We start from the raw sequence: 24,007 nt of genomic DNA on the forward strand, positions 1-24,007 counted from the left end.
CCAAAGGTCAGGGACCCGTAACCAAGGAGGAGGTGGATACTGTACAGAAGGGCAGATTGCATAATACCCTGTGACGACCTGATAGGCCAGGGCGTCACATGACACTGCACCAAAATTTTGGTGCAAACTTCTGGCAAAACTAAAGCCAATAATAGGTGGTGTAAACAGCATGATCAATTGTGGTAAATCTGGCTTATTTTAAGACTTCCTAGTCTCCAATTCTGCTAACAATTAGGGTATGTAAACACAATAAGGATCTGCTGTATCCTGGACGCAGCGGGTCCTAACCTGCGGGGCCCTGAGTCTCCTCCACAGGAGACCGCAGCTGCTCATGCCTATGATCCAGGTTCAGGCCGCTGCGGTCTCTCTCGGTGTTCTCCCTGTGGAGGACGCTTGTGACTCCGCAGCAAAGCATTGACATGCTGTGGCTCGGGAAGCTGCACTGCAGGTAAGTTATCGCTGCGGGGCATACATGCACAGTGGGCAGGAGATTTCTTTAAATCCCATCTACTGTGCATGCTGCGTCCAAAACGCTGTGAACCCTGATCGTGGGCACGCAGCCTGTATTGATAAATATGCCCCATTTTTTGCAGAAAGCAAATGGAGCTATGATGATCCAGCAAAGTAATTTTTTTTGCTTTATATATAGCCATCTGGCATTGGTAGACATTGTGTGCAAAGGGCATATAAATGCCACGTCGCTGACACATCTGAGCACACACTCATATACAAGGAGCCTGATATATAAAGCATGTAAACCAAATAGTAAAAGTGTTATCCAATTACATAGGCATTGGTGTTTTCTTATGGCTTTGGCAGTCATTTTTACACAAATGATGGCAGGAGGTGCAGTTAGATTTGTTGACTTCCATAAATAAGCTTCTCCAAAAAACCAAAAATTGTTATGTATTTATTGATTAAAAATGATTATTGTCCGTGTCTGATAAATTCAAAGATGACAATTTGAAGCTTTAGTACATTCACTGTGAGTTCAGCATCCGGAGATAAAACTGTTTGGATTTATTATCCACCTGGTTAAAAATTTTACAAAGAGACGAGATGACGCATCTTACATGTTTCGGGCGTTATGCCCACTCTTATTATCCATTTAAATAAGCTGATAATTAATTGAACAAGTTTTATCTCTCGATGCCGAACTCACAATGGATGTTTCAAAGTTTCAAGTTGTGAAGACCGAGCAGGGAGCTCTGATTTTGGTTTATGGTGAGTCATTGCAAACTTTTGTGGCTTATATGATGACCAATATAGATGCACTTGCACTTTTGATGGGATTTCCTGACAAACGAATGTGTATAGACCTTCACGACTGTACCCCAACAGTAGATGTCAGGGAAAAGATGGATCTGATTTTTTTCAACTTGTTGATGCTTTTTTTTCCCATCGCATCTCCCTTCACCCCATTGAAATCAAATATGGACATCACAGAGGGGATGGCAGAACCTTTAGTGCTGCATTAATCAGGACTGTGGTCTCTGGAACTGGCAGATAGAGTTGAGTGAGTAGCTAACTATTCGTACTCGCTATACTCATGAACGAGTACTGTCTACTAATTGTGTATGCGTTCCGAATAGCATGTGCAATGCAAGTCACTGGAGAACAACTCGCAAAGTAACGAGTAACCTGAATGCCATACTATTCGTGCAAGTAGCGAATAGCGCGGCATTCGAGTTACTAGTTACTTTGCAAGTGTTTCCCCATTGACTTGCATTGCACACGCTATTCGAAACGCATACATGAGTATTAGACAGTACTCTACTGAGTATAGCGAGTACGAATAGTTAGCTACTTGCTCAACTCTACTGGCAGATCCAGTCTATTAATGTTTATTTGAACGGTCAGCATGTAATACCACATTTGTCCACCAGTGGCCACTGCAGGATTAATGCATGGCTGTAATCTCAGAGGCTGGACCCCAGCGAACCGCCTGCTTGCTACCTTCAATAAAAAAGGGGTTGTCATGATGAGAAAATTACTCTAAATGGAACTTGTCAGGATGGTTGTATTACAAAAACAAATGCTACAGATATTTAAATTTTAGTAAAATTATATTTGTTTTCTAATCATCTGATGGGTCAGAGCAGTAAAATCTAGCTTTGGAGCCACAAGCAAATTAACCTGAAAGTGAATTTGGGTGAGTCCAGAATACTTTAATGCACTTCCAAGCTAATTTGCACGTGGCATCAATGCTTGATTTCTCAGCCATGGCACTTTGGATTACTGCAAGACAGGTATCTTTATTATTGTTGTATGAGGGCCTATACAATTATACTTAACTCTTAAAATCATCCTGATGTCAGACGGAGTTTTGCACAAATTTTGCCGATTGTCATGGTGACCTTTGGTCAGACTACAGATTCTGACACTCCGCCCATTGGTTTTGCTGGGGTCTGAGATCAACACAGGCAGACTCAGGTGTTGACCTGCTGTTTGCTGATTCATATGCAGGCTAGCAAGAGTTAATCTCTGCGTGTCTGCTTTCTCCTTTGATCATATGTTGTGGGGAGGCCTATCACATCTCCTCCCTCCTATATATGCTGGATGAATCTTTCCACCCATGTCAGCTATAGTTTGTTCTATGTTGATCTGTGAGGTATGGTGTCCCAGACTTACCAGTGAAAGTTGTGCTTATTGTTTGGTGCGGTTGTGAAGTTTACCCCTGTTGTTTTGTAGCTTATTCCTGCTCTTGTTTTCCCCCTAAATCTCTTATCGTCTTATCCTGTGTGTGTGCATTGTGTTTGACAAGAGTTTAGGTTTCCCCTTGTCTGTCTTTATGTGTGAGACTTCTGTCCTGTCCCTCCGTAGGGGAGGGGGAATCAGAGCAGAACTGTTCAAGAGCAGGGCCAGGAAGGAGACTCAGACATCTCCACCATCATACGTATCCCTGAGATTAGGGATATCATAGGGCCCCCCCTAGCTTGAGGGACAGCTTAGAAGACCCGGTTCCCCGCCACCTTGACATCGTGACACTTGACAGGTTCCCTTTATGATTTTGCATTTTATGCAGGTACTGAATTATATAATATATAGATAGATATTTAGGTGTCAGAAGGTGAATAACACATAAAACCACCTTAAAGGGATAAAAGAAACACAGGCTATACACTGACTTCCAGCATCTTGAAATAAATCCAGAGTGAATTTTATCCCTATCTGATAAACACTGATTTTCCTTTTTTTTCCGCCGCTGTCTCCGCTAATAGTTTATAAAATTCAAATGTCACATAAACATTGTCCATGGATACCAGGGGGAAACCTGCAAACTCATCCATTTTGTTTGTACAGAAATAAAAAAGGATCAAAGCAGCAATTAAGTTTGGGGCTTAAGGATCTTTCATATCCTCAGATTTACCGTACGGATGTGACTCTTGTTCATTCTTGCCTAATGGGTTTTTGAATATGAACAAAGAAGTGTCAATCTGTTTAGCATTTGATCTGCTCTTCTGAATATTTGAGGAATTTCATGGATCACCGGCTAATGTATTTATCTATTCCCAATATTTCACTTAAAGAAACATAGCTCAAAGCTTTAATTATGTCTCTGAGCAGAAAAAATAATGGGTGCAAATTCAGCAAGGGCTTGTCAGTGTCTCACATCTCCAGACATAGGAACTGAAGTCAGGAAAAACAGTGATAATTGTAAGATTTTATAGTTATCATGCATATTCAAAGAGATATAAAGTGAAATCCTATTTCTGTTCTGATATACTGTGTATATATATATATATATATATATATATATATATATATATATATATATATATATATATATATATATGTATGTATACCGTGTGCGTATAATGCATTTATATATGTATACATGTATATCTATGTATAATATATATACTGTATATATATATACCTATATATATATATATATATATATATACACCCCATGTGTGTGTGTGTGTGTGTGTGTGTGTGTGTGTGTGTGTGTATATGTATATATATATATATATATATATATATATATATATATATATATATATATATATATATATATATATATATATATGCAGCACAGACCAAGTGTTTGGACACACCTTCTCATTCAAAGAGTTTACTTTATTTTTATGACTCTGAAAATTGTAGATTCGCATTGAAGGCATCAAAACTATGAATTAACACATGTGGAATGAAATACTTCTCAAAAAATTGTGAAACAACTGAAAATATGTCTTATATTCTAGGTTCTTCAGTAGCCACCGTTTGCTTTCATTACTGCTTTGCCCACTCTTGGCATTCTCTTGATGAGCTTCAAGAGGTAGTCACCGGAAATGGTTTTCACCTCACAGGTGTGCCCTGTCAGGTTTAATAAGTGGGATTTCTTCCCTTATAAATGGGGTTGGGACCATCAGTTGTGTTGTGCAGAAGTCTGGTGGATACACAGCTGATAGTCCTACTGAATAGACTGTTAGAATTTGTATTATGGCAAGAAAAAAGCAGCTAAGTAAAGAAAAACGAGTGGCCATCATTACTTTAGGAAATGAAGGTCAGTCAGTCCTAAAAATTGGGAAAACTTTGAAAGTGTCCCCAAGTGCAGTGGCAAAAACCATCAAACGCTACAAAGAAACTGGCTCACATGAGGACCGCCCCAGGAAAAGAAGACCAAGAGTCACCTCTGCTGCGGAGGATAAGTTTATCCAAGTCACCAGCTTCAGAAATCGCAGGTTAACAGCAGCTCAGATTAGAGACCAGGTCAATGCCACACAGAGTTCTAGCAGCAGACACATCTCTAGAACAACTGTTAAGAGGAGACTTTGTGCAGCAGGCCTGCGTGGTAAAATAGCTGCTAGGAAACCACTGCTAAGGACAGGCAACAAGCAGAAGAGACTTGTTTGGGCTAAAGAACACAATGAATGGACATTAGACCAGTGGAAATCTGTGCTTTGGTCTGATGAGTCCAAATATGAGATCTTTGGATCCAATGACCGTGGCTTTGTGCGATGCAGAAAAGGTGAACGGATGGACTCTACATGCCTGGTTCCCACCGTGAAGCATGGAGGAGGAGATGTGATGGTATGGGGGTGCTTTGCTGGTGACACTGTTGGGGATTTATTCAAAATTGAAAGTATACTGAACCAGCATGGCTACCACAGCATATTGCAGCGGCGTGCTATTCCATCCGGTTTGCGTTTAGTTGGACCATCATTTATTTTTTAACAGGACAATGACCCCAAACACACCTCCAGGCTGTGTAAGGGCGATTTGACTAAGAAGGAGAGTGATGGGGTGCTAAGCCAGATGACCTGGCCTCCAAAGTCACCAGACCTGAACCCAATCGAGATGTTTTGGGGTGAGCTGGACCGCAGAGTGAAGGCAAAAGGGCCAACAACTGCTAAGCATCTCTGGGAACTCCTTCAAGACTGTTAGAAAACCATTTCCGGTGACTACCTCTTGAAGCTCATTAAGAGAATGCCAAGAGTGTGCAAAGCAGTAATCAGAGCAAAAGGTGGCTACTTTGAAGAACCTAGAATATAAGACATATTTTCAGTTGTTTCACACTTTTTTGTTAAGTATTTAATTCTACAAGTGTTAATTCATAGTTTTGATGCCTTTAATGTGAATCTACAATTTTCAGAGTCATGAAAATAAAGAAAACTCTTTGAATGAGAAGGTGTGTCCAAACCTTTGGTCCGTACTGTGTGTATGTATGTATATATATATATATATATATATATATATATATATATATATATATGCTACTGAACACTAGATACTGACTCGTTTTACAGAAAATGAGCCCCTGTATAGTCCCAAAAGAGGGTATTTATTTGCCATTTTTTAGTTTCTCACACGCTGTATTTTCTAAAATTCTATATATAAAATAGTAATAGCACCCAGGATGCCTGAATTATATATCTTTACAGAAGCTAAGTAAATTATACAAATATTACTACCCTGTAATACCCACTGGTCATATGACCTGGAAATACGTTGCCTACAAAAGACAGCTATTCAGTGCTTAAATATGCCTGCGTGATTCATTCTCAGGGTTCTTAGTTAATCGCCCTGTGGAGAGTCTCACTTTTTAGGATCTGTTCACACTTCCATCTTGACTTCCCGTGAGTCTGATCTGATTTTAAGAAAAATATAAAAGGAATTAAAGGGAACCTGTCACATGGAAAATGCTATTAACCTGCAGATGTGGGGTTAATCTACTATACTTTAATACTGGGGTACTTAGTGCACAAATTGCGTAATTTGTGTGCGCCCACCAGCTATGACAAGGCGTACCTTCCATTGATGCAACTGATTCATTTTAACATTAAAGGGAACCTGTCACATGAAAAAATGCTATTAATCAGCACATTTTGGGTTAATCTGCAGGTTAATAGTGTTTAGAACCTGCCCGGGGCCTGCACATTAAACCCTGCTGCCGGGAGGAAATGAACTTTATTCCTCCCAGCAGCATTCGGGTTTCAGTGCCGGCGCAGGCTCAGTCACCACTATGTGTATGGAGAGCAGCGGCTCTAATTGCCCCCTCACTAACTGACAGCTGGTTCTAATGCTGAGTGGCTGTCAGTCAGTGCGGTTGGCGCAGTTAAAGCCACTGCCCTCCATACACAGAGCAGTGACTGAATATGATCCGTCGACGCCCCTGTGACTGAAGCCCGAATGCTGCCAGTAGGAAAAAAGTTTATTTCCTCCTGTCTGGTGTCAGGCAGGTTTGGAATCCTGTTAATCTTCTGATTAACTCTGTATCTTCTTCAGGTTTATAGTGTATTTGCAAGTGACAGGTTCCCTTTAATGTCAAAGTGAATGCATTGCATTAATGGAAGGTACACCTTGTCGTAGCTGGTGGGTGCACATAAATTAGGCAATTTTTTGGACTAAATAACTCAGTTTTATAAGTATAGTCAATTAATTAATTATAGTCTATTAATTATTATAGGGTCCATCTGGATTATGTTTTGTGTTTGATTTAATGAAGAAAAAGTGCTTCATGGTGAACTTTTTGATTCGTTTCTAAAAACTGACACCAAACAAAAAAACAGACAGACCCCATAATGGGGCCCCTGTGCTTCCATTTGCATCAGTTAACTAACGGCTGTATTTCAGGTATGCGACCTGTTTATTTGCTCTTTATTAAAATACAAGAGACAAAACGGAATATTAATTCCCAGATGTGGACATAGCCGAAGAGGGTGAGGAGCGTTCAGCAGCAGCTCTTTTATCTGAGTGATCATCGAGCGTCTTAAAGACGTGCTCTGCAGCGTTACTCTGATCAGACGTAATATTAAACCACTTAGCGGTGAAGTCAATAAAATTGATTATATAGTAGAAATGCCGCATGTTAAGGGGAAATATTGGCAGACACTAAATCGTCAGTTCTTAAAGTGTATTGGATGGAAGAAAAATAAGTGAACACAAGAATATGAGCAACTGGCAAGAGCTGATAGACCGGTGATGTGATACTGCGGTATTGACATTAATGTAGATGTCACATTGCCACATATCACCTATCTAAACATTGTTACTGCCCTAACACATGCTTTCATGACCACAGTATTCAATAATGGCAGCAGCCTCTATCAGGAGGATAATATGTGCCGCCCCAGCAGCGGGTCGAACCGCTCGGATCCGGGATGGTGTCAGTTCGTGGCTCGAGGGTCTCCGGACCCGGGGGCTTAGGGGCCACACTCTAAAGTAAAAGAGGGATATTTACAGGGGAGTTGTAGTTCATGACGCCACCCGTGATGTGCGGTAATTGGGAGTACCGCCGCTGCCGTTGGGAGGACCCGGGGTGATGGAGTGGGGCAGCAAGGTGTCGTTGCCCTCCACGGGTAGGGGTAGGCCCCGAGACTCTGGATGGTGCTACTGGGTACCGTGAAGGGGAAATCACTTAGGTACTCAGCCAATAAGCAGACGCTAACAACCGGGTAAACCAAGTCTCTGGGTGCCGCTGCCTCTCAAAGGGGAGCTCGTCCGGTTCCCGTCCCCTGAAGTGCTGCCTGGTGATCCATGACCTGCATCCTGGCACAAAGTTTAAATTCACCGTAGTGGCCCAGTAGTCTGGAACTTGCTGGGCCCCGCTCCCCACTGTGGCTAAGTTTGGGAGCCTGCTCTCAGAGCTCATGCTTTGGCATACAAGTGGGCTGCTTGTATGGAAGACCCTATCCCCCTTGTTGCGCTGGTGTCCCGATTCTGGAGCTAGTGGAAACAGTTCATAAAGGCTCCGCTCTCCGCAGGTTAATTGTCGGGTTGCCTGAAGCTTTTTACCGACCTAGGGTCCGTGTACCCCGCCGTGCCTTTGGTCCCGGACCGGTGATAGGACCAGGCTGCTGACCGTCCTCTTTGACAGGTCCAGGCACCTAGCCTCAATCCCCTACGACCGGGGGTCCAACTCCTCTAGGTCCAGACCACCGTCTGTAGCCTAGTCAGCTTCTCCTGGGAGCCACTACTCCCAACCTTCTTCACTGTACTACACTCTTCACTCCTCACATCCCCTTCCTGACCCCTAGGTGGGCCACCCTATTCTGCTTAAGCCGCCCACTGGTGTGTCTGGTGGGTGTGGTGCAGGGTGTATCTAGGATTTGATTTGCTGTTGGAGGCAGCACTGTAAGATGGGGACCCAGAACCATAAGGGATTTGAATACCGCACTAAAGAGAAAGAGTGTGCAGTACCCTGTGACAACCTGAATAGTCCAGGGGCATCACAAATACCCCCTGGCCACATTGCAAGAATTGGCCAGGAATGGTGGTTGATTCATACATAGAGACTATTTTTTTGCTCTGAAGCTCTTTTCCTAATTGGAATAACCCTAGGGTTGTGCCCGCATATACATTAGACTAATGTTTTCCGACCCCCACTGATATCAATGTCTGACAGTGTAATGTGTATGGGACTCCCAGACAATTTATTTTCTGTTGAAATATCAATTTTTTATTTCCAATTTTACTGCCGATTGTGTTGTCTTCCAGAGAAAAGCTTTCGCCAGCAATATCTGGCAGTGGCTCTAGAGTCTAGACAAACGAGGGCTCCTGTGCATTTGATGCGCCCATGGGGTCTGTGGGGAGGGCTACCCATCACTGGACCGGTTTGGGGATGTCACAGCGGCCAGGCCCGGTTCCGTGACCCTGTCAGTGTCACTTAAAAGGGCAGATGGGGATGATGATTAGAGTACTAGTTATTCGTGACGCCACCTGTGGTCTGCGGCCAGGTATTAGCCGCCGCTGCGGGAAGACTCTCTTCTGGGGCTGATGGTGATGCAGCTTGGGTGTTGCAGCTCTCCACAGGTAGAGCTAGGCCACAGGGAGGATGTGGGGAGTAGTAGTCCACTCAAATGAAGGAGTGCAGGGCGCGGGAAGGATCAGACGACACAGCGGTTGCCGTTAAAGTTCTTTACTCACTGAGCTGTCACCGCCTCTGGACTGCTGGACTCCGCCGTTATGGGCTCCAGCCGATCCCGGATAGTTTGGAGGTCAGAACCCGTGTTTCTTTCAGTGAGTCCTTCCTCCCTGCGCCCTATTGTGTGAGTCCCTGTGGCTTGAAGCTTCGCTGGGACCCGAGTCCTGGGGGTTGGAGCCGCCCTATGGTCACGACTCCTGGCTCTATATGCTGCTGTGCCCTGGGCACTGTATGTGGGTCAGAAGACTTGAAATCCTCTGCCCGGCGGATTCTGCTGGCGGGACTTGCAGAGCCCACCAGCCTAGGGGCGGGCGCCGATCCTAAGGGAGCTATCAGCTCTCCCCTCAGCGACCATGTCCTCTTGCGTCTCACTTGTTTCTTAGTTGCTTTGCTAACTAACTGATTGTGTGTGTGTGTGTGTGTGTGTGGCCTTGCTCCCTGGTGTCTAGCTCCTCCCCCCGAGATCCTGAACTAGTGAGCAGAGGGTCCACTACATTAGTGATGGCCACCCTCCAATGTCTCTACCCTAGCCTAGTCCCAGTGAGTGGGCATCTAAAGGCTACTTTACACTCTGCGATATCGGTACCGATATCGCTAGCGTGGGTACCCGCCCCCATCTGTTGTGCGACACTGGCAAATCGCTGCCCGTGCCGCACAACATCGCCCAGACATGTCACACATACTTACCTGCCCGGTGACGTCACTGTGACCGGCGAACCGCCTCCTTTCTAAGGGGGCGGTTCGTTCAGCGTCACAGCGACATCACAGCTGCGTCACTGAACCGCCGCCCAATAGAAGCGGAGGGGCGGAAATGAGCGGGACGAACATCCCGCCCACCTCCTTCCTTCCACATAGCGGCCGGGAGGCAGGTAAGGAGAGCTTCCTCGTTCCTGCGGTGTCACACAGAGCGATGTGTGCTGCCGCAGGAACGAGGAACAACTTCGTTACTGCTGCATTAACGATTTTTGAGAATGGACCCCCATGTCACCGATGAGCGATTTTGCATGTTTTTGCAACAATGCAAAATCGCTCATAGGTGTCACACGCAACAGCATCGCTAATGCGGCCGGATGTGCGTCACCAATTCCGTGACCCCAACGAGTTCGCATTAGCGATGTCGTAGAGTGTAAAGCCACCTTTACTGTGTGTTTTGGTGGATTGTGGTGGTTTTACCGGTGATGACCTCCTCCGTATCCGAGATGAATACTGTACCTCTGGTGATGTGCAGTACCCTGTGGCGACTGAACCCTCAGGGGTGCCACATATGGTAGAGAAGGCCGAAATGACTGCCGGCTGAATGATCGGCCTATCCATCATCCAGCGGGCAGCCGTCTAATGTGCATAATCAGCTTTACATGGGCAATATCGTCATAGAACTTTAATGTCATTGGGATTAGATAATTAAATATATCTATTCTACTGTATTCAAGTTGAATGAGTTACATGACATGATCATCAGAGTCTGCAGGTAACAGTAATGACGTATATCGCCTTTGCCCATATTATTCTAGATATCTATGCTAAAGATTCATTCCCCTTTGCATAGCTTTTTTGTAAAAATAAATGAAATGGAATGGCAGTGCATTTGCTCAGATCATTTTGTATCCTTAATGTTCATTTTTTTTGAGATGTACAAATTTTTATTATGCATATGGTATTGCAATCCAGCCTCATCTAAGGCTCTATTCACACTACATTTCTGCAATACATCTATCTAGGGGTTATGTCTGAATCTCTTCAAATATTATATTGGAACAAGTTATGTCTATGTTATTCCTATCTTCTTCTAGATATTACTACCTCGCATTCAGAGCTCATCAGAATCCTCCAGCAACAAAAGAAAGTTGTTCTGCAATTCTAGAGAGAGCTAAACTGGAAAAGTGGGTTCTTGGAAAATCTAAGGTAAGTGCACCCGGCTTTAAAGAGTTTTGAACATTTTTTCTTTCTTTCTTTCTTTCCACATATTACACAGCATAAAAACAGGGGTGGTTTTTGAAGACACCGCTGTAGTTTAAAACGTGCCAAGTAGATGGTGTAAAGTTAGACAATTTTTTTGAGAAATGTGAGCGATGTTGACAGAGGAATGAATCACTGTGTTAAAATGGTCACATTTTAACACCATCAAATCTAAAGCTGGCTACGCACATTCGATGTCAGTTGGATGAACAAGCTTCGGCTAATCGTTTGGCCCACAGCCATCTCAGGCGACTCTACCATGCACATGAGCGCTCATTTGGTCGAGAACTGGTGTGTTCTCTATGAGAAAGCCGACAACTGATATTTTTGACAGCAGTTAATCTCCAGGATACCAATGAGCTGGTAAGCCGGTGCCCACATACACAATAGATCGTTGGCCAAAACTGTCGCTATTGGCTGGTATTGCCTCCATTAGTCTAATGCAGAAGTTCCCAACCTGTCTGGTCTGAAAGAGGGTCAGGAGCCACATTCAGCTCTGAGAGATTGCCACAAGCCACATCCAGCTCCCGCCCCCCTCACAGTGGTGATACCCAAAGCCCCCATTACTGGTATATGACAGCCAAAACTTTCAACACTGAAGCAGTATACCAAGTGCCAGGGGTTCCTACTATCCTCCCTTTCCGATCTGTTCTTCTATGTTGGTCTACTCACAAAAAGTCACCATCTGGAGACCTCATAGCTGTTTGCTAGACCTGGTGCTTATGCACCAAGCTGGAAGACAGCCGCGAACCACACATCATGGGCCTGCGATCCACATTTGGCTCCCAAGTCACAGGTTGGGGACCCCTGGTCTAATGGGTATGGAGGCCTTTAAGGTTCCTTATACACATTAGATAGGTGAAAGCTGTTGTCCTACAATCATTATCAATCATTAAAGACTCCCACATAAACAGGAATGTTTGGCTCGGACTCTTGTGTTGTTTGAGAGAACTGCTGCCAGAATCCTATGACAGCAGTTTCTCCTAGAGGACAAAATGATCAGCTGCTGTAATTCAGTAGACCGTATTCTTCTTTCCCTCAACATCCCTCAAGAGGACCTGTAACTTAAAAACATTGACTTAAATTCCTTGTAAAAATTCCTGCGCTCCCCTGATTCTGCAGCTCTTCTCTGTTTTATGCTGCGTTGCTCCATTGCAGAGATATTCACATTTGTCGTTTTGGATCACAGCATGGGAAAACTCTTCTTTCAAACCAACTGGGTGTTTCTTCAGATTCGTGCACTTTCACCCATCCCTCCTAAACACTCTCAATCACATCTCTGCAGTACTCTAGCTCTGATTGGCAGAATGTAGAAGGGAAGAGTGAAGGCGCACGCCCCCAGAGAAGACTCTGGAGAAACGCCTAGTTAGTCTACAAGCAGAGATTTCACATACTGCGCTCCAGAAGAAACAAATTTATCTCTGCTATGGAGCGACGCAGCAGAAAAATGAAAAAAAAAAAAGTGATAGGAATATGAAAATTTTAGTGCCGCCTTTAGTTTCAAGTGTACTTGTTTGCATGCAGATAACATTTCATGGCCTGTCAATTAAGCATTAATTAATTCTGGTACGTATGTTGTAGTTTTTATACGTACCAGAATCATGGACATACGCAGACCCATTAAAATCAATGGGTCTCAACAGACATCAGTGATTTCTCACTGACCGTGTTTCCGTGCGGTGCACACGCGTGTACCTGTGTTCCACACGGAGACAAGTCCATTTTTCTCTGGCATCACTGATGTCACATGGACCACACAGTGGTGAGATCAGTGTAACACGTACCAGAAAAAACACCTAGCCTTGAACTAAACTGGTTTTTATACTCACCTGTCTTCAGTGCTGCTGTCTCCGGCCACTGCTCTCTCCTGCTTCCCGGCCGGGTAATTATGCTAATGAATATTCACTGCACCGCCGACATGGAAGTAACTGCAGAGGGGAGACAGCAGCGGTCGGCTTCCCAACGGAAGAATCCTGAAGAATGGTCAGATCACTTTTTTTTTCAGTCGCTTAGCGTCCTTGGAAACGTAAAGCAGTTACAAGCAGCTGATAATACTGAACATGTGATCAGCAAGTCATTGTTACATTACAGTGCACATGTTCATTCTTTTTAGCCTTCATTTAGTGCTCTTTCAGGTGGGTTATGGAGCAAAACTGCATCATGTGCACATACCCTTAAAGAGCCAGCACGCACACTTGACTGACTGTAGAGTCCAGTACATTACTGCTTGCTGTAGTACACACCACTTTCACTTAGGTCTCAGTTACAGTTAAAGGGGTTATCCGGCTTCTTTGACATTTTTTTTTTATTTCCCTATTGGGCTACATTGGGGCAGGTAAGTAGATAGAGACCACTTACCTGCCCTGCTGTCAGCCCCTCTCCCCCGGCTCAGAGCGGTCATGTGACCGCTCCTGCCGCGATTTTGCTGCTTCCGGTCATTTCATGTCTACATGGGCAGGGCCATGTTGACATGCAAATGTGGAACAGCTTGTCGCCTCCCTGCTGGGTGTCTACAGTGTGATGAGCCCCGCCCCCCTTCCCTGCACCCTCCCACACATTCCCCCGCACCTCCAGTAACCTCCCATTGCACTGCTGTGGGGTCCGTGATCTGGTGGCGGGGCCTGGCGGCAGCTGCTGTGGTGTCAGCGCCAGCACCGGGCCGCCTGCCCAGGATCGCACATTCAAATGTACCGGCATCACAGATCACCGATGCCGGTACATTTGAAAGTGCTGATGAGAAGCAGCGCAGCGCTTCTCATCACTGCCCGGCTGTCTGTGCTCTCTTCAGCACAGCGGTGACGTCACTACTGTGCTGAAGAGAGCACAGACAGCGCACGAATGTGCAGGAGCGGTGGGGACCGAGGACAGGTGAGTATGTACTCCACATGTGTTCCCGATGGGGATGGGGATGGGGGGGTTGCAGAGCCATATGTGTGCGTGTGCAGAGCCATATGTGTGCGTGTGAGGTGCAGAGCCATATGTGTGCGTATGCAGAGCCATGTGTGTGCGTGTACGGTGCAGAGCCATGTGTGTGCGTGTGCAGAGCCATATGTGTGCGTGTGAGGTGCAGAGCCATATGTGTGCGTGTGCAGAGCCATGTGTGTGCGTGTACGGTGCAGAGCCATGTGTGTGCGTGTGCAGAGCCATATGTGTGCGTGTGAGGTGCAGAGCCATATGTGTGCGTGTGCAGAGCCATGTGTGTGCGTGTACGGTGCAGAGCCATGTGTGTGCGTGTGAGATACAGAGCCATATGTGTGCGTGTGCGGTGCAGAGCCATATGTGTGCGTGTGCGGTGCAGAGCCATATGTGTGCGTGTGCGATGCAGAGCCATATGTGTGCGTGTGCGGTACAGAGCCATATGTGTGCGTGTGCGGTACAGAGCCATATGTGTGCGTGTGCGGTAAAGAGCCATATGTGTGCGGTGCAGAGCCATATGTGTGCGTGTGCGGTGCAGAGCCATATGTGTGCGTGTGCAGAGCCATATGTGTGCGTGTGCAGAGCCATGTGTGTGCGTGTACGGTACAGAGCCATGTGTGTGCGTGTGCAGAGTCATATGTGTGCGTGTGAGGTGCAGAGCCATATGTGTGCGTGTACAGAGCCATGTGTGTGCGTGTACGGTGCAAAGCCATGTGTGTGCGTGTGCAGAGCCATATGTGTGCGTGTGAGGTGCAGAGCCATATGTGTGCGTGTGCACAGCCATGTGTGTGCGTGTACGGTGCAGAGCCATGTGTGTGCGTGTGCAGAGCCATATGTGTGCGTGTGAGGTGCAGAGCCATATGTGTGCATGTGCAGAGCCATGTGTGTGCGTGTACGGTGCAGAGCCATGTGTGTGCGTGTGAGGTACAGAGCCATATGTGTGCGTGTGCGGTGCAGAGCCATATGTGTGCGTGTGCGGTGCAGAGCCATATGTGTGCGTGTGCGGTGCAGAGCCATATGTGTGCGTGTGCGGTACAGAGCCATATGTGTGCGTGTGCGGTACAGAGCCATATATGTGCGTGTGCGGTACAGAGCCATATGTGTGCGTGTGCGGTACAGAGCCATATGTGTGCGGTGCAGAGCCATATGTGTGCGTGTGCGGTGCAGAGCCATATGTGTGCGTGTGCAGAGCCATATGTGTGCGTGTGCAGAGTCATGTGTGTGCGTGTGCAGAGCCATATGTGTGCGTGTGAGGTGCAGAGCCATATGTGTGCGTGTGCAGAGCCATGTGTGTGCGTGTACGGTGCAGAGCCATGTGTGTGCGTGTGCAGAGCCATATGTGTGCGTGTGAGGTGCAGAGCCATATGTGTGCATGTGCAGAGCCATGTGTGTGCATGTACGGTGCAGAGCCATGTGTGTGCGTGTGAGGTACAGAGCCATATGTGTGCGTGTGCGGTGCAGAGCCATATGTGTGCGTGTGCGGTGCAGAGCCATATGTGTGCGTATGTGGTGCAGAGCCATATGTGTGCGTGTGCGGTACAGAGCCATATGTGTGCGTGTGCGGTGCAGAGCCATATATGTGCGTGTGCGGTACAGAGCCATATGTGTGCGGTGCAGAGCCATATGTGTGCGTGTGCGGTGCAGAGCCATATGTGTGCGTGTGCGGTGCAGAGCCATATGTGTGCGTGTGCAGAGCCATATGTGTGCGTGTGCAGTGCAGAGCCATATGTGTGCGTGTGCGGTGCAGAGCCATATGTGTGCGTGTGCGGTACAGAGCCATATGTGTGCGGTGCAGAGCCATATGTGTGCGTGTACGGTGCAGAGCCATGTGTGTGCGTGTGAGGTACAGAGCCATATGTGTGCGTGTGCGGTGCAGAGCCATATGTGTGCGTGTGCGGTGCAGAGCCATATGTGTGCGTATGTGGTGCAGAGCCATATGTGTGCGTGTGCGGTACAGAGCCATATGTGTGCGGTGCAGAGCCATATGTGTGCGTGTGCGGTGCAGAGCCATATGTGTGCGTGTGCGGTGCAGAGCCATATGTGTGCGTGTGCAGAGCCATATGTGTGCGTGTGCAGTGCAGGAGCCATATGTGTGCGTGTGCGGTGCAGAGCCATATGTGTGCGTGTGCGGTACAGAGCCATATGTGTGCGGTGCAGAGCCATATGTGTGCGTGTACGGTGCAGAGCCATATGTGTGCGTGTGCGTTACAGAGCCATATGTGTGCGTGTGCGGTACAGAGCCATATGTGTGCGGTACAGAGCCATATGTGTGCGTGTGCGGTACAGAACCATATGTGTGCGTGTGCGGTGCAGAGCCATATGTGTGCGTGTGCGGTACAGAGCCATATGTGTGCGGTACAGAGCCATATGTGTGCGTGTGCGGTGCAGAGCCATATGTGTGCGTGTGCGGTACAGAGCCATATGTGTGCGTGTGCGGTACAGAGCCATATGTGTGCGGTACAGAGCCATATGTGTGCGGTGCAGAGCCATATGTGTGCGTGTGCGGTACAGAGCCATATGTGTGCGTGTGCGGTACAGAGCCATATGTGTGCGTGTGCGGTACAGAGCCATATGTGTGCGTGTGCGGTGCAGAGCCCGATGTGGGGCTGTTTGCAATGCTGTAGTGACACCAGGTCAGGTGCTGGGGAAGAATACTGACAGGGACTGTGTGTGCAGGGGGCGGGCAGAGGGCGAGGCTGGACACTGGGGTGGGGCTGGACACTGAGGCCGGGCGGTGACAGCTCTGACTGAGGTTTGGCACAGGAAGTGGTCATGTTTGCTGGATCTGAATGTAAACAAGAAGCTGCAGAGAATAAAGGTATAATTCAAGAGGAACAAAAGTTAGAAAACAAAAAATAACAATGTAGGTGTGATTTATATGACAATACAGCACAGATAAACTCAAACATTTTTGTTAAGCTAATGTCGGACAACTCCTTTAATTAATCCTTAATGCTGTTTTTGATTATAACACAATTTACCAAACCTGATTAACTATACCTATATCTCATTATGCATTACCCACTTAATTATTTTCAGAAAAGTTGGTGACTACTAGAAAAAGTTGCAAAAAGCATGCAAACATAAAGATATTTAAAGGGCACCTGACACGTGGAGCATGTAGCCAATCTGACAACAGAATGGTATTAAGCAGGAGGAGCGAAACTGATTAATACATCGATTTGTGAGAAAAGATCCAATGGGCCATCCTAATCAGTGATTTACAATACTCGTAGGGGCACTTTGCACGCTGCGACATTGGTAACAATGTGTTACTGACGCTGCAGCGATAGTCCCCGCCCCCGTCGCATGTGCGATATCTAGTGATAGCTGCCATAGCGAACATTGTCGCTACGGCAGCTTCACATGCACTCACCTGTCCTGCGACGGCGTTCTGGCCGGCGACCTGCCTCCTTATTAAGGGGGCGGGTCATGCGGCATCATAGCGACGTCACACGGCAGGCGGCCAATAGGAGCGGAGGGGCGGAGATGAGCGGGACGTAAACATCCCGCCCACCTCCTTCCTTCCGCATAGCTGGCGTGAGCCGCAGGACGCAGGTAGGAGATGTTCCTCGCTCCTGCGGCTTCACACACAGCGATGTGTGATGCCGCTGGAACGAGGAACAACATCGTAACATCGGTCATTTCCAAATTATGGAAATGACCGACGCTACACCGATGATACGATTACAATGTTTTTGCGCTCGTTAATCGTATCAAAAAGGCTTTACACACTACGATATCGCCTGCGACGCCGGATGTGCGTCACTTTCAATTTGACCCCTCCGACATCGCACCTGCAATATCGTAGTGTGCAAAGTACCCCTTAGATGCATACAGAGAGACTGTCAATCATTGACTAAGACAGCTCACTGGACTCGCAAGCATAGAAAAAAAGGGATTTCAATTAATAAAAGTAAACATTTTCCCACAAACCCATACAGCAGGTGAAATAAGTATTATAAGTAATAAGTATACACATCACCAATTATTTAAGAAAATATATTTCTAAAGATGCTATTGACATGAATAGCATCTACAGATGTTGGTGATAACCCATCCAATCCACACAGGCAGAGAAATCAAACCATAGATGTCCATAAATTAAGTTATACATAATATTGACAAATGACACAGGGAAAAAGTATTGAACACATAAAAAAGAGAGGTGCAAAAAGCCATGTAAAGTCATTATATCAGCTGAAATCTATCAGTAATTAAAAAGCAATCCTGCCACTTAAGAAAAATTATATCAGCTGGTTCAGCAGGTGTCTCATTACCAAGGTGCCACACAAAAAACATCTCATGATGGGTAAAACAAGTGAGCTATTGCAAAACCTCCCAAACCTTATTGTTGGAAAGCATACGGATGGCTTTACTTACAGGAAGATTTCTAAACTACTGAAGGCTCCAATGAGCAATGTTGGGGTCATAATCCGGAAGTGGAAAGAACATCATTTCAGCATAAACTGGCCACAACATTTCAGACAGAGGAGCGAAACGAGGTATAAGAAGAGTTGTCCAAGAGCCACAACCTACCTGTGGAGAGCTACAGAAAGACGTTGACTCAACAGGTACAAAACAAAAAAAAAACCTATAAGTAATGCACTAACACTCCATGGCCTGTATGCATGCTCACCATGCAAGACTCAATTGCTGAACAAAAAGCGTCCCAAGTGCATCTTAAGTGTGCTCAGCAACATTTAGACAAGACTGTGAAATACTGGGAGAATATAGTCTTGTCAGATGAGACCAAACTTGAACTCTTATGATGGAATAATACACACCATGATTTGGAGACCAAAATTCACTGCATATCACCCAAAAACAGCATACCAACAGTGAAGTGTGAAGGTGGGGAACATCATGATGTGGGGCTGTTTTTCAGCATTTGGCATTGGCAAACTTCAAATAATTGAAGGAAGGATGAATGCACAAATGTAATTAGACATTCTTGATAACGTTCTGCTGCCATCTACCAGGATGATGAGAATGGATAGTTCAGCAAGTTAATGAACGCAATCACACAGCATAGAAACTCTCAATTGATTTCAGAGAAATAAAATAAATCTGCTAGACTGACTGAGCCGATCACCAGACCTGAATCCAATAGAAAATTTATGGAAGAAACAAAAGCTCAGAGTTCATAGAAGAAGTCCACGGCTCGTTCAGGATTTGAAAAGTGGTTGTGTGGAAGAATGGGCCAAAGTTACACCTGAGCAATTCAGGTAACTAGTTTCTCCATACAGGAGGAGACTCGAAGCTGTCATCTCCAACAAAGGCTTTTGTACAAAGCATTAAATACATTTCACTAAGCATGTTCAATATTTCATTATTAAACATCACTACATTTATGGACTTCTGTGGATTGATTTCTTTGCCTGTGTGGATTGGATGGATTGACACCAACATCTGATGAGAAATTCATGTCAATAGCACCATTAGAAATATATTTACTTAGAAAATAGGTGCCATGTTCGTTACTGATTTCATCTGCTGTATGTCATTTTTGTAACGCCTGCCTGGATCTACAGACTCAGATGGGCTGTAATGGGGAGGCTAGAGGGAAGCCACTCACCAAGCAGGACCCCCAGAACCCTGGAACCCTTTAACCCCTATACAGGGATTTGGATTTACACAGGGCTCTGGTGATCACTACCTGTGGAAGGCAGCAGTCCGATGAGAGTAGTAGTCAGGCAGCGTCAAACCAGGAATTGCAGAACAGGGACAGAATCGGCAGGCAATGACGTAGTCAGCAAACGTAGCAGAGGTCAAATCCGGATCGGGCAGCGAGGTACAGAAACAGTAGGCAGCTGGGTAGTCAGAAAACACGCAGTAGTCAGCACACAGGAATCACAAAACAGAATAGGGTGGACCAGGAGCCAGGAAAATCAGAACTATCTCTGGCAGTGGTCATGTGACAGGAGGGGGAATAAGAAGGGTGTGGTGTCTTCCCATTGGCTGTAGCTGAACGCTGGCAACTTCAGCTGGAAGACACATGCCACCCACAATCAGTCAGCGGTACTGCAGATCCCAAGATAACCCAGCCCAGTGGATGATCGGAGCCTGCGCCCACCGGTGCTGCTGGCATCGACTCCTCTCCCATCACCAGCACCATCCACGGCAGGAACATGGCGTCGCCTGGCGATCGGAGCAGAAGTCACTGGAGCAGACTCCGACGGTGACATAACAATTTTGCTCAGCTTCTCCTGCTTTACCAACAGATTGCAAGGTATCTGCAAGCTCAGGATCTCTTTAAATCAAACCTTTCAAGGCATCACAATAATATATCCAGTATACGGTATATATACAAACGTTGGTCAATTAATACCTCACTTTATGCACCTCTTGAGTGAGTGACATGCTGCTCAAACTTTCCATGGTCTGGAATAAGTGTGAACACCTGTAACCACTGGGGTATCAGGCCTACCGGCTGCTATTGGGCCAAGCTTATCTCAAAATGTAATGTATTTTGCATGCAGTATAGATAGCAAATAGTCCTATATGTGACAGAGAAATTGGAAAACTGTGTATTTTATAATAGTCTTTTCTGTTTAAGGTTTTCCTGAAATACTACCATGTGGAACAGCTGAACCTCCTACTGAGAGAAGTCATTGGCCGGGTAGTGGTGATGCAGGCTTATACAAAAGGATGGCTTGGTGCAAGAAGATATAGGAAAGTTAAAGAAAAAAGGGAAAAAAGTGCTACCTGTATCCAGGCAGGTAAATATTAATATAGTGTATATATATCTTCTTTATTTTTTTACCTATATGGCCACCTAAGGTCATCTAATCAGTGATGTAGCTTCCGACTCTATAGAGCAACATACAATATAAGCAAACTACGCACAAGCACCTCGTGTGGCATATGAAGATTTACACTTTAAAAAATGTTTAGTGCTCCATCCTACTTTATATCTTCCAGGGTCAAATAATATAAATCCCACTTCATTATCTGTAAAACTAAGCATCCTACACCGCTCAAAGAGATGAAGGGATCACATAACTCACATTGGATGCCTACGAAGGAAAGATTCAAGTTGAAAATGTTGTCTGATACAAATTGTGTAATTCATTGAAAACAATATGTAAGCAAAATAATGTATCAATGGTCAATGGAAACCAAAATCATCAACCAACTGGAGGCTAGATTCCAAAGCATCCCCGAAAAAAAAATTATATGGCAGAATTGCTGTTTATTCTTCACTTTTCTCCTAGAGACTAAACAGATCAGAAAGTCACATTTACTACAAAGTAGTAATGTTAAAAACTACAGCACATAGCACATAAAACAAGTCATAATACAACTCTGTCAATCAAAAACTAAAACTTACAGCTCTTGAAAGACGAAGACGCAAATTTGAAAGCGAGGAGCCACGGGCTCACTAGGACTGCAACCCAAGAGCCCACATAATTCATGCCCACTGCACCACACTTGTTATCATCCATATATGATGCGTTTTTCATGGATCTGTTTCAAATATTAAGATAGGAAACTGTATTTGACCTTTACTATTTAATAAATTGTTCATGTAGTCACATTGATCCACAACCGTTTCTACTTCCTATCTGGATACAATAATATCCCAGAAGTTTAACCCTAGAACGCATACCCGGGGCCTCGCAGGCCTGCTAGGTTACTTGTTTTCTATTATAGATTTCTATGGTTGCACCTTCTAGGGTTAATGAACTATGGTTATACTGTGCTGTACAAGTGTTCCCTTCATGCTTTCGAGTAGTGTACATGGGTTGTTTGACAATCAGTGCAATTAAGGGGAACTTGTCAGCTTCCTTAGGATCCTCCATCTGCTGCTATGTCTTTATTGAACAATTTTATGTGTGTTCTAGTGATGAGTGAGCACTACCATGCTCAGGTGCTCTGTATTCGTAACTAGTGATGAGCGAGTGTGGCGCCCTGGACAAGCCAGGACGTCACAGGTACTACACCAACACACCCCACACCCCGGTCAGGCACACCTAAGTCAAACAAAAATCCTTGTTGCATTCCTCCAGGGGCTGATGTCCACACCAGGGGGTGGGCCAGGCGGTTGGTCCCGCCCACCGAGGAGTTCACAGTCCCGGAAGCGGGAAAAGCAGGCAGTTTAGTTGTGGAGTTTGAAGTTGGAGGAAGGAAAGTGTGGTAGTGGAGCAACTGTCTGATGGCGTCCGGGTGTGTGGCCCGGTGGTACAGCAAGGTTGGCAGACGGTGGTGGCCGTCTGCAGGAGAGGCCTATTGGAGCTAGCCGTAAGGACCGTGGACGGGCAGTGGCTCGGCGGTACCGGACCGGTACGCAAAGAGAAGCCAGCACCATCCGGCAGGGCTTACGGACCCCGACAAGGCTAGGAGTCGCCGTGCAATTTGTCAAATCCATTAGCGAAGGGAACCTCCTGGGTTTCTCAGCAGCCAAGTCCCGATAGAAGGCAACAGTCCAAGCGTTAGAGGGAAACACAGTCACCGCCAAGGCTAAAGTTCCCAGGGCCAGAGCCTGCGGGCAAAAGGGGCTCCTTCAGCACCCATCCAAGCTGGGGAGCGGGTTACCGGTGGGAACCCATTGGAACCGTACACACTACACAGGTGCAGGGAAAGGCAGTCACCATCAACCTGCCGGGAGGAGAAACACCGCAGCCGTCTGTGGTGCCTGTCCATCCAGCCGTTTGTTTTACCGGAGACTCTGTGTTCATCATTGGCTGAGTGAGTACCACCGTGCCGTGCGGCACAGCGCTGCCCCTGCGACCCTGCACCTCACCAGGCCCCGTAACCCGCCTGCCATACATTCCTACCCCCTCACCGAGCCCCGGGACAACCAACCCCCTACCCATGGAGGGGAGAACTAACATCCAGGCTGCTCCCTGTCATCGCTCCCGGGATCCCCATCCAGAGCAGCGGTGGTGTCACCAATCTCACCACAACCGTGGGTGGCGTCACGGACAATATCAAATCCCCACAATCAATTCCCCCCCTTTTCACTCACGGGCGAGGAATGCCGCTCGAGTCCCCGGGATCCGGCCCACCGCTCGAGCCACCACCGAGCAGCAGCAGCAGCCGGACCCGAGCAGTGGGAGAGCGCAGCGTCCCCTCCTCCGCCCGCGACAACTTGGCGTCACGAACAGGATCTTACCGCTCTGCCATCTGGTAGAGGTGCGCCTTGTGACCGCTGGAGGTGTCCGGCCGAAAAATTTGAGAAGCCGCCATCTTGGGCGCGAAAAATTCCCGCTCGAGCGTCTCCTCGAGCAGTGGAGGCGCGAAGGCCTAAACCCCGCCCCTGTAGAGGAGGGGCCGGAAAGAGACTAAGGGGGACTGATGGCGTCTGGCCGCATGTAGCCCGCGGCTATAAAAGCAGGGACGCCAGGACCCTGCGGCCATCTTGTTGCTGTTTCCTGGAAGAGGCCGCCAGAGCCATGTATATGCCGTCCCGCAGCACCGTAGCCCCCGCGCCTGGAACTGTGGCGTGGGTGGTGGTCCGGACCGCTCAGCTTCAACAACGGCTGCAGGTCAAAATGCAACTCCTCTTGGAGGACTGGGAGGCCGACATGGCGGAGGTTGTGGCGACCGTACGGAGACGCGAGGAGGAGGGAGTTTTGGAAGGGAGGGTGAGTGACCCACGCCCCTGTACCCCTAGTGGGTCGGTCATCGCGGCCGAGGGACCTGGTCCATACCCGCTCGCCCTGCTACCTCCCCCGCTACCCGTGTTGGCTGCCGCGACCCCACCACTAGGCCCGCTACCACCGCCACCGGTAGAGGTACCCCGCACGTCCGCCCAGGCGG

At 46.8% G+C, this 24,007-nt stretch overlaps 1 protein-coding gene across 1 annotated transcript in view; it reads left to right on the forward strand.

The window, feature by feature from the left end:
- MYO3B (myosin IIIB) overlaps positions 1-24,007 on the forward strand; it is a 544,035-nt gene that overhangs the window by 359,917 nt on the left and 160,111 nt on the right. Inside the window, 2 exon segments of the mRNA XM_075319688.1 lie at positions 11,161-11,272; positions 20,802-20,964. Coding sequence (XP_075175803.1) covers positions 11,161-11,272; positions 20,802-20,964 — 275 coding nt within the window.

This window comes from Anomaloglossus baeobatrachus, chromosome 7 (genome assembly GCF_048569485.1).
Source record: "Anomaloglossus baeobatrachus isolate aAnoBae1 chromosome 7, aAnoBae1.hap1, whole genome shotgun sequence".
NCBI lineage: Eukaryota > Metazoa > Chordata > Amphibia > Anura > Aromobatidae > Anomaloglossus > Anomaloglossus baeobatrachus.